This window comes from Malaya genurostris, chromosome 1, assembly GCF_030247185.1.
Source record: "Malaya genurostris strain Urasoe2022 chromosome 1, Malgen_1.1, whole genome shotgun sequence".
NCBI lineage: Eukaryota > Metazoa > Arthropoda > Insecta > Diptera > Culicidae > Malaya > Malaya genurostris.
The window spans coordinates 105,549,467-105,561,823 of NC_080570.1; the positions used below are offsets into that span (position 1 = coordinate 105,549,467).

Consider the following 12,357-nt stretch of genomic DNA (forward strand, 5'->3'; position numbering starts at 1 on the left):
AATGTCTTAAAATCTTTTATCACCTGTACCTCAATCCATTCGAAATCCAATCTGTAGAAACTTTTGAGCATTTTTAATACAATTGAATCAGTCAAAGTCAACAAAAAACCCATTTTTTCATATGAAAAAACTTCGATGCACCCAAAAGTTACATAGTTTCTTTCTTATATTACTATTTTTGTCATAACATAACATTATATATAGAACTATGTTCACTCAGTCAGCCTGGGTCGATTCCCAACTCCGCACATAGGGTCAGAATCTTTTTCTGGCCCAAAGATGTGAATGACCTTAAGGTTAAAACCTCCATATTAAAAACAAAAAGGAATTATGTTTACTGCAAGCATTGTACGTTTTCAAATTTCTTTGAGGTTATGAAAACTGATTTAACGCAACTCATAGAGTAAAGCTTTGTCAGTACGTAAAATATTTTAATCTAATCCATAAGATCTAATGTCTTCCAATTTTAACTTTTATACGTTTCTCAGGAATAGCGAAACATATTTTTATGAATCCTGATCCCACGTGTTTCATAATAAAGTGAAATACAAACTTTTAATAACATTCTGATGATTCGGTAATTATGTTCAAAAATAAAAAAGGCGGGTGGGTAATGTCAGAGACATAACTGGATGTCGTGAATACGAAAACAACTGCCATGTTCCGAATATCAATTAGTTTATCAATTGTATGAATTATGCAAGCATTTCCCTTTTCCACATTGTTCGCAAAAACAAAGAAGGCTTCACTTGATCTCGATTACTGTGAATTTTACACAGCGAAAAGTGCACAAATCTAACCAAACTGTTCAAGATTTGCACTAAACTGAGGATATTTACTTTCGATTTGCGAACAACAAATCCTAATAGTTCTTTAGAAAACTTTTAGAGCCATTAGAACGGCTGATTTTGTGTAATGCTCTCCACCGTTGTTTTTTCACCATTGCTAATGACTGGCAGCTGTGACGTAATCGCTCTTGTCGGAAGCGAAACTAGCTTTGCAAACAGCACAAAATACATCTGCTCGCATTGGCGATAGAATCCAAACTGATCCAATTTTTGTTAGGAGCTTTCTTTTTACGTGATTTCGTCTGTAGCGTTTTCACTAATGGGCGGTCCTAACGGCTATAAAAATAGCCGCATACAGAATTTTAATGTCGATTATTTCATTTCGGATTTGCATTTCATTGAAAGAAACTATCAGGATACTGTACGGGACTTCCTGCCTTTCAGAAGGACCAAATTGTGTAACTCACTACGATATTCAACACATTTCGGAACATTTTTCTCGAACGATTTGTTGTACAGCAGCAGATATTTTGTTCTCTTCCTCAGAACGCGTTCTGATTGGCTGGTGTTGACATGGGTCAATTCAGACAGGTTTTTCAATAGTGTACTATTGAAATACTTCAATGTTTTTGCTATACACGTTTAAGTTGAAAAATTTCGATTCTATTGGTAGTTAGATTATATAAATCCTTTCACAGATCACTGAGCTATGAGCTTTAAAAATACGAGAAAGGCAAACGCGCCTTATGGATTATCCCCTTTGATACTCGTTTATACCAAACATTTCAGAAAAGTTTAATTTTGAATTATTTGAGATTATGTCACACAACTTATAATTTTATCATAACATTGTGATCATATTTCCGTTGGCGTGTAGCAAAAATTATGTTGATTCGTTAGATACAACAAGAGATATTGACGATCAAAAACTTATCACTCTCTCAGAGGATAAATTTTGAAAAGGCACCCCATAGTAAAGTAAGTCGTATTCGCGACAAAAAGATCACGGTATTTGTCACGATCACAAAGAAAACTTAATGTATTATATTCCCTGTAATCGAATAATAGAAATACAGGTGACGAGAAATGACAATGTTATTGAGACCGTTGCATTTTTCCAAAGCTTTCATTTTCTCTCCCCTTCAAAGTTGGTAACAAAACCGAATTGCAACGAAAGTTTAGTTTTGGAAGTGTTTATTACAATTTGTAGGTAAAACTATTTATAATTACAATTCATTTTCTTGTTCGACTGTTTAGGGTATTGGCTTTGTTAAAACTCTTATAGCGATTGTGAGAATCAGTCTAAATATGCAACAGCAAATGTATGATCAATCTCAAAGTTGAAAAATCGGTAGGCACGACGGTTTGGTGATTGAAAGGGCCATTTCTAGTTACATATCACGAGCGATTGATAATAAGAATACTCTTCAAGTATCAGTTCAGGAAGTATGTGAATACTTTTTTGGAAGTATGTGAATATTATTTTGTCAATCTTGCAGATCCTCATTTATTATTCAGAAAGAAACTTTCAGTTCGTCGCCCTAACCGAAGGAGAGTTGATTCATAAGTTCATTACGAGACTTAGCTTTAGTTTAAATGAACAGCTTTCTAACCAAACAGTGTATATATTTTAAAAGTATATAGCAGAACAAAACCCAGTGATTGCAACATCTACATTTCCAAAATTGGATTGGGCCTGGAAAAAGAAGGCATGATCAAGAGATTTTTCGAAGTTTGAATTAATCCTTTTGGCAGCTTTTAAATCAATTTGAGCAACAGTTTCTATTATACGGAAACGAAATATTTGTTGCAGACGACATTAAGTTAAGGATTTTTCCCATACCAGTAGAACTTTCTAGTTCTTTGCAAAAACATGAAGAAAATGATTCCCAGATTATCAGCTCAGATTATGTCGACAAAATAACTATAAATACAAGAACAATATAAAATCACTTATTTCGGCTGACTGAGTTTTCATTCGGTTTTTGCAGAAAGTTTTTTTACGGTTCTTGGAAAAAAGATGTTTTTAAATGATTTTTGCATTGCGAAACTCGTGTCCGGTTTTTGAACTAGATATTTTTATTCGGTTTGCGGTTTAGAGTATAAGACGCTTGTCTAACAAGGCAGGCATAATATGTTTGAGTCCTGACATGGAAAGATTATTTGTTTCAAGAATACTTAATCGGGTTTTTCAAACTAAGTGAATACATAGATATACTGAAATTTGTAACCATCTAATGCTCAGAATTTACTATACAGTCGCATAAAAAGTACGACATGTGGCTCTTTTCATTGGAAAATTGATTGATTCATTATTTAGCATTTCAGAATCACACTAACGAATACCGAAGCCTACAGTATCTTCGATTTGAATATATCTCTCGTTAAGAACTGCGCCAAATGTGCACGACTGTCTTCGCTAGCATTTATTTATTTGCAACTAAGTGTAAGGAAGAAAGGAAGAGGATGAAAATGACGCACAAACCGCTCGTAGATCGCATGAAGCGAGCGCGCCGCGCTATCTCATGCGACAAGAGCGCTTAAGTCTCGTTCTTGGCAGAATGCGATGAGATTATACAACGAAGCGTGCATCAGTTTCTGGTGCGGTACGTAACACATGGATCAATAAGTCCCGAGACTAACAATGGAAACATCATTTTTTTTGCATTTTTTTTATTCATCAACATAATAACCTTTTAGGGTGATACAATGGTTCCAACGTTTTTCCAATTTTTCAATACCATGTTTTAAAAAAAAATTATCTTTCGCTTCAAAATAAGCTTCTGTTTCAGCGATGACCTCCTCATTTGAGCCAAATCTTTTTCCCTGGAGCATTTTTTTAAGATCAGCAAAGAGCCAGTAGTCACTGGGGGCTATATCTGGCGAGTATGGGGGTTGGGAAGGAGATCAAAGCCCAATTCGTTCAATTTCGCCATTGTTTTTATCGACTTGTGGCAGGGTGCATTGTCTTGATGAAAAAGGATTTTTTCTCTGCATATGCGGTCGTTTTTTTTGCGATTTCCTCCTTCAAACGCACCAGTAAGTCAATATAATAATCACTGTTGATCGATTTACCTTTTTCGAGGTAGTCAATGAAAATCACGCCATGCATATCCCAAAAAACTGACGCCATGACCATGACTGCGTTTTCGGACGCTTCGGACGGCTTTCGCCAGCTGTGCGCCACTCAGATGACTGCCGCTTCGACTCTGGAGTGTGGTGATGTATCCATGTTTCGTCCATGGTCACGTAACGACGCAAGAAATCTTTTTTGTTGCGAGTAAATAGCGATAAACTGCTTTCTGAATCATCGACTCGTTGCTGTTTTTGTTCCATCGAAAGCAATCGCGGCACCCACTTGGAAAAAACCTTTTTCATGCTCAATTTTTCATGAAGGATAGTAAATACACTTCCATATGATATCTGTGTCATCTCAGCAATCTCACGGAGCTTCACTTTACGATCTTTCAATATAATTTTTGTCACTTCACTCACATTTTCCGGTGTAACGCCTTCCACGGTCTACCCGAGCGTTCCGCGTCATTTGTGTCGGTACGACCACGTTTAAACTCGGCGAACCACCGACAAATCATTGCTTTTGATGGACAAGAGTCCGGATAACATTTTTCAATCCATTGTTTCGCTTGCACGGTGTTTTTACCCATTAAAAAACAATGTTTTATCAAAACACGAAACTCGGTTTTTTTCCATTTTTTAAACAAACTACAAAACGACTTCACTCCAACCTCGATAACTCAGCTGTTTCTGGTCGGATCGACTTAAAATTTTGAACCGTTGCAAGCAAAGGTTAGTACTCTAGAAAGACGTGGTTACTGGTTTACTACGAGCGCCATCTCTGCTTTAGTCTCGGGACTTATTGATCCATGTGTTAAATGTGCCAAAGAGTTCTCTTGAGAGCGGCATAAGCACGTCGCATGCGCGTGGTTGTCTTATGAGAATGAGAATGAATTTGTCTCAGTGCAAAATAAAGAGCGCGCGTGCATAAGGCCTGCTAACAACAGTTCATATCTGTTAGCGTACAGTGTAGCAATGTACTCGAAGTCCCTCGGAAGTTATCTGACAGCGGCATACTGACGAGACACACGGCGGGTGCACTTGACGGTACGACTGGATGCGAAGAAGAAAACAAAGTAAAATTGTCAAACGGAAAGATAAAAAACCGTGAAAATTTGTTCGATTAGGTACGAATATCATTTCTCTTTATTTTACTGCTGTATCCCGCGAAGGGATTTTGAATTAAACTCGATCACTGATCACTGATTGTAAGTAGCATGTAGTATTACTGTGAAATTTCATTATAATTCAAGTATAAACTATACAGGAATTGTTGAGCGTCATTTTGAGACCGATTCAGATTTCGGATAGGAAGAAGAAGACCAAATATTGTAAGAATCTTATGTATTGAGTTCGTTCCACTAACCTGAAATATTAAAATGCTTTTTCCAGTTTTGAGCTGTCTTAAGATAAACTGCTGCAAGAAATCGTCTTTCTCCGAAATCCAATAATACTCAAAAAATATTTGTCAAAATGAGCCAAATCAGTAAGGGACGGAGTCGCAGCTCGAGGAAAGGTAACATTGCTTTATTATCTAAGGCATTTACATCAGCGTGTCTGGGCTGCGACCAGCCGGACTCTGCGGAGGATATGGTACAATGCGATCGGTGTGATACATGGTGGCATTTCACCTGCGCTAATGTGGATGCATCGATCAAAGATCAAAAGTGGATGTGCAGTAAGTGCCTGTCAGAGAGTTTTAATTCTAGAGTTGGCGGATCAAGTACATCTAGTTCCCGGGCGAGAAAGGCCAGAATCGAACTGGAGCTTCGTCGTTTAGAGGAAGAGAAATCTCTGGCAGATCGGTTACAGATGGAAAAGTACGAGCAGGAAAAAGTAGCTAGAGAACGAGAAAATATACGTCTAGAAGCGGCTTTCGAGGAAATGAAAGCAAGAGAAGAAGAGTATCTCCGGAAAAAGTTTTCTCTGGAGGAAGCAATCTTAGATGAAGAAGACGGTAAAAGTGAACGGAGTCGCTGTAGTATTCAAAGTAGCAGGAGCAAAGTTCAAGACTGGATGAATGCACAAAAACAAAGTGCCGGTGTCAGTTCGAGAGTTAAAGAGTCTCAGATGGCAGCCACGCAGTTTGATGATTCGTCTGTCAATAGAACGATGTTGTCAGTTGACATTGGTAAGGGTACAGTACACAAAACACCGTTAGCTTCGAATGATTGTATAGTTCAGCAAACAAGTAATTGTCATGAAAAGACAGTGCTGGATACAGGAGCGGTAGACACCGGAAAATCTACAGCAAATGGTCAATCCAGCCTCACTGTGCCTGTTTTTCAGTCATCGTTACGATTTCCAATCCTTCCATTATCTTCTGCGGATCACAGTAACCAAGTTCAACGACCTGAATGTGAACCAAAACGTAACCAGGTGTCATCTCGTTTCCCTTCATTATCACGATTTTCAACGCTACCGCTGCCTCCTGCAACTCGCAGTACTCAAGAACAACGTTCTCAACAGACACATTTCCAGTCATCATCGCGTATTCCTTCAACGTTGCAACCTACGTTTCCACGATTGCCTTCTGCATTTGGCAATAATCAAGAACAACGATTTCAACAGCCACATTTGCAGTTATCAACACGTATTCTTCCAAAGTCACGACTTCCGTTGCCACCATCGCCTGGTGCATTTCACAATAGCGTGGATCATCGTAGTCGTTCTCACGATATGCTAGTAGACAATAATCAAAGATTAGAGGAAGTGAACAGAACTCCTACAGCACAGCAACTGGCCGCGCGTCATGTGATTCCAAAAGAATTACCATATTTTTCAGGAAACCCTGCTGAATGGCAAATGTTTATTAGTGCATATGACAATTCTACGATGTTGTGCGGGTATACCGATGGGGAAAACTTAATGCGTTTGCAACGGTGTCTCAAGGGAAACGCCTTGGAAGCGGTTCGAAGCTACCTTTTGATGCCCGCTTCAGTTCCGTATGTATTGTCAACGTTGCGCACTCTCTACGGACGACCAGAGTTAGTCGTACATTGCCTATTATCTAAAGTTCGTTCAGTGCCACCACCTAAGGCTGACAGATTGGAATCGCTCATAAGTTTCGGATTAATAATTCAGAATCTATGCGGCCATCTCAGAGCTACTCAGCAAGAAGCACAATTGCAAAATCCCATGTTGTTACAGGAGCTAGTCGATAAATTACCAGCAAATATAAAATTGGATTGGGCTCTGTACAAACAGCATGTTTCAGTAGTTGACCTAGGCACGTTTGGAGACTACATGTCGGCTCTTGTATCGGCTGCAAGTGATGTGACTACTCCGGCAGGATGGGAGACCCCAAAAATCTCGATAGATAGACAGAAGTCAAAGAACTTCTTGAATGCACATTCTTTAGACAACGGGAAATCAATTAGTGATAGTCATAAGGCAAGTTTTTCATCACATAACTGTCTAATATGCGAAAAATCGGGTCACAAGGCAAGAGAATGTACAGTGCTAAAGGGCATGACAATAAACGAGAGGTGGAATAAGGTGGAAGAAAAACGTTTATGTAGTCGCTGTTTAACACCGCATGGCCGATGGCCGTGTAGATCAAAGCATGTATGCAATATAGACGGATGCGAAGAGCATCATCATCAGCTATTACACCCAGCGAGAACAGATACTTCAGTGTCCGATTGCTCATCACCGTTTTCGAAAGCAACTGTTGGTGCACACAGACACGATCAACGCTCGATACTTTTTAAAATCGTGCCAGTGATGCTTCATGGAAAGAACACGTCGATTAGAACGTATGCCTTTCTGGACGACGGTTCTGACTTAACCCTACTAGATTCAGACCTGGCCAAGGAGCTAGGTTTACAAGGAGAACGTGATCCTTTGTGCCTTTCGTGGACTGCAAATGTTTCCCGCGAGGAATCAGATTCGCTGAGAATTGCAGAAATAGAGATATCGAAACCGGCTAACTGTGACAAAAGATATCGAATGACAAATGTTCGAACAGTGAAAAGTTTGGAACTACCAACACAATCATTGGACTTCGATGATCTAGCGGAAAAGTTCACATACCTTCGGGGACTGCCAGTTGAAAGTTACAATTCTGCAGTTCCCAGAATTCTTATAGGCTTGGACCATTCGAACATTGTTCTCACACAGAAAAAGCGCGAACGACGATTCGATGAGCCAGTGGCTGCAAAGACACGACTAGGTTGGACGGTATTCGGAAGAATGGGTGAGGGTCCAAATACAAATACCTCTCTACACATTTGTGCATGCTCGAAAGATCGCGAACTCCACGATCTTGTTCGAGGATTTCTAGAAACGGAAACTTTGGGAGTTGGAACTATACCGCCACCAGAGTCCGAAGAAGATCAACGAGCTAAACATATATTACGTGAAACAACGACGCGTACAGTTGACGGTCGCTTTGAATCTGGACTGCTTTGGAAGCATGAGATCGTAGAGTTTCCGAACAGCTTTCCCATGGCCGAGCGAAGGTTAAAATGCTTGGAACGAAAATTACATTCGAATCCAGACCTGTTTGAAAATGTCAGTAAGCAAATCCTCGAATTTCAGGAGAAAGGCTACGCTCATAAAGCCAGCGAGAAAGAATTGTTAACTTCGGATCCAAAAAGGGTATGGTACCTACCATTGGGAGCTGTAGTACATCCTAAGAAACCAAATAAAGTACGCGTGATTTGGGACGCGGCCGCAGAGGTTGCTGGAATTTCGTTCAACTCCATGATGCTTAAAGGCCCAGATTTGCTGACACCTCTAGCTACAGTACTCAGCCGCTTCCGTCAACGCCAATTTGCGGTGACAGGTGACATCAAAGAGATGTTTCACCAAGTACAAATCCGTTCGGATGATCGTCAGGCGCAGCGTTTTCTTTGGCGGAATAACCAGAATGATAAACCTGAAATCTACGTGATGGATGTTGCCACCTTCGGATCTACTTGTTCGCCATGTACCGCACAGTATGTGAAAAATAGGAATGCAACAGACTACGAGAAAGAGTACCCCGAGGCCGCCGTAGCAATCCGCGAGAATCACTACGTGGACGACTTCCTAGACAGTCGTGATACTGAGGAGGAGATGGTAAAAATAGCACTAGACGTCAAGCAGGTACATTCCAAGGGAGGATTCAACATAAGGAACTGGCTTTCGAATTCTGAATACGTCCTGCGACGGCTTGGAGAAAAAAACGACGATGATGTTAAAAGTTTTTTGATCGACAAAAGCAGTACAGCAGAACGAGTTCTAGGGTTGGTGTGGCGACCTACAGACGACGTGCTATCATTCCAAGTTGCTCTAAGAGACGATCTGCAAGTGTTAATCGATGCAAAAGCAGTCCCAACAAAACGACAAGTACTTCAAATTGTCATGAGCTTTTTCGACCCACTGGGATTTATATCCGCATTCGTGATCCATGGTAAGATTATTATTCAGGAGATCTGGAAGACTGGTATCGGTTGGGACGATCCAATTACGTCTGAGATAGCGCAGGATTGGTTTCGATGGATAAGTTTCTTCGATCAATTACAGATGGTCAAGGTTCCCAGATGCTATTTCCCAAATTACTCACCTGAAAGTTACGATACTTTACAACTTCACGTTTTTGTAGATGCGAGCGAATCTGCTTATTGCTGTGTCGCATATTTTCGGATAGTTGAGTATGGTAAGCCAAGACTTGCTTTGGTTGCTTCAAAAGCCAAAGTTGCTCCGCTGAAACCCGTTTCTGTTCCCCGAATGGAACTACAAGCGGCAGTCCTGGGGGTTCGTTTGGCAAAGACGATCGGAAAAAGTCACAGTTTAAGGATAACCCAGCGTTTCTTCTGGACAGACTCAATGACAGTCTTAGCGTGGTTGCGAGGAGACCCACGACGGTACCGTCAATACGTGATGTTTAGAGCTGGCGAGATTCTCTCTGAGACTTCTTTGAGTGAATGGAGGTGGTTGCCGACCAAATTGAATGTAGCTGATGTTGGAACAAAATGGGGAACTGGTCCATCCTTCGACCCAAATAATAGATGGTATGCTAGCTCTGAATTCCTTTTTGAAAATAGCGTCGAGAACTGGCCTCGGCACGATAGACCCATAGCTCCTGCCGTAGAAGAATTACGTTCAAATCAAGCACACTTTACTCTTATTCATGCAACCGGTCATCACAGGCTTATCGAATTACGCCGTTTTTCTAAATGGGAACGTCTAGTTCGTACCGTTGGCTATGTGTATCATTTTATTAATTGCAGTCGTCAACGAGTGAGAGGAATGCTAACTTCCGAAGAGTTACAACAGGCGGAGAAAACGATATGGAAGACCATTCAAGTCGAAGAATATCCTGATGAAATGAGAATTCTTGAATGGAATAAAGACCACGATTCAACTGACCGAATTGAGATTGAAAGTAACAGTCCTATTTCGGCTCTCTCTGCCATAGTCGACGAGTCAGGAGTTATGAGGTTAGAATCTCGCTTAGCGCAAGCAGAATTCCTTCCTTACGATACTAGATTTCCAATTATTTTACCTAGAAAACATCTAGCGACCGAACTAATTGTTGACTGGTACCATCGTAAATTTGCTCACGCTAACGGAGAAACAGTGGTAAACGAAGTTCGTCAGAAATTTTTCATTTTCCAACTAAGAAGATTAGTAAAAGGTGTGGCACGAAAGTGCATGTTGTGCCGGGTGAACAACGCGAAGCCTCAGACTCCACGAATGGCTCCTCTTCCAGATGTACGTTTAAAACCATTTGTTCGACCGTTCACGCATGTTGGCATAGATTATTGTGGCCCATTTTTAATAAAGGTTGGAAGAAGTCAAGTGAAACGCTGGATAGCACTATTTACTTGCATGACCGTGCGAGCGGTGCATTTAGAAGTGGCACACAGTCTCTCCACTGAATCCTTCAAACTAGCTTTACGGCGATTCATCTCACGAAGAGGTTCACCATTGGAAATTTTTAGTGACAATGGTACAAATTTTCGAGGAGCTTGCAACGAACTGACTCTCGAGATTCAAGCAATAAATCGGGACCTTGCCGGAACGTTTACTAACGCCAATACGAAATGGCACTTTAATCCTCCAGCCGCCCCTCATATGGGTGGAAGCTGGGAGAGATTAGTACGATCAGTGAAAACGGCATTAGCATCACTAGGTTTCCCTAAGTCCGTTAACGAAGAGACGTTCTTAACATTGGTTGCAGAATCTGAATCAATCGTAAACACTCGACCGCTGACCTATGTGCCGTTGGATACTTCAGAGCAGGAAGCTATCACACCAAACCATTTTCTTCTGTTGAGTTCGAACGGAGTGGGGCATGCCATTAAAGAAACTGTCGATTCGAGGTCTGCTCTGAGATGTAATTGGAATTTGATGCAAAATCTCCTTGGGCAATTCTGGACACGCTGGGTCATGGAGTATTTGCCAACATTAACTCGTCGAACTAAATGGTTTAAGGACACGAAGCAGATAGAGGTCGGAGACCTTGTTATCATAGTCGATGAAAAGATAAGAAACAGCTGGAAGCGAGGACGCGTAGTGAAGACTCTACACGGACGTGATAATCGGGTGCGTCAGGCCTACGTACAAACTAGTTCAGGTGTTATACGCAGACCGGTCACTAGATTGGCCGTTCTAGATGTGCTGGATAGTGGTAAAGCTGAAGAAAATTCGACGCTTTACGGGTCGGGGAATGTTAGCGTACAGTGTAGCAATGTACTCGAAGTCCCTCGGAAGTTATCTGACAGCGGCATACTGACGAGACACACGGCGGGTGCACTTGACGGTACGACTGGATGCGAAGAAGAAAACAAAGTAAAATTGTCAAACGGAAAGATAAAAAACCGTGAAAATTTGTTCGATTAGGTACGAATATCATTTCTCTTTATTTTACTGCTGTATCCCGCGAAGGGATTTTGAATTAAACTCGATCACTGATCACTGATTGTAAGTAGCATGTAGTATTACTGTGAAATTTCATTATAATTCAAGTATAAACTATACAGGAATTGTTGAGCGTCATTTTGAGACCGATTCAGATTTCGGATAGGAAGAAGAAGACCAAATATTGTAAGAATCTTATGTATTGAGTTCGTTCCACTAACCTGAAATATTAAAATGCTTTTTCCAGTTTTGAGCTGTCTTAAGATAAACTGCTGCAAGAAATCGTCTTTCTCCGAAATCCAATAATATCGATTAATTAACTTAATAAAACTAACCGGAAAAGATTCGGCTAAGACAGGTTTTAATGGTGTTACGAGATAAATTGAAATCAAATTCATCAGAGCAAGTATTGAATACATGACACATACTCGAAAACGTTTAACTAAAGCAGACCCTGTCAGTTTGGAGCGAAATTTTCAGTTCAGCAACGCCATCGAACGGCATCACATTCAACATATCATGTCAATTGTGAACAGTGCTGCTATTTTGGCGCGGACGAAGTTGACATTTCTCTATGTAGTTCTATGTACGAGATTCGATGCGGACTCGTCTAAGGGCGCCATACTCGTAAAAAAGTTTGTTG

The 12,357-nt window shown here is 40.6% G+C and overlaps 1 protein-coding gene across 1 annotated transcript; it reads left to right on the forward strand.

Moving 5' to 3' along the window:
• The first annotated feature begins 5,336 nt into the window (after positions 1 to 5,336).
• On the forward strand, positions 5,337 to 11,696 carry LOC131427358 (uncharacterized). The gene has a single exon (XM_058590483.1). It carries the CDS (start codon positions 5,337 to 5,339, stop codon positions 11,694 to 11,696), a length of 6,360 nt encoding a protein of 2,119 aa, XP_058446466.1.
• The last annotated feature ends 661 nt before the right edge of the window (positions 11,697 to 12,357 follow it).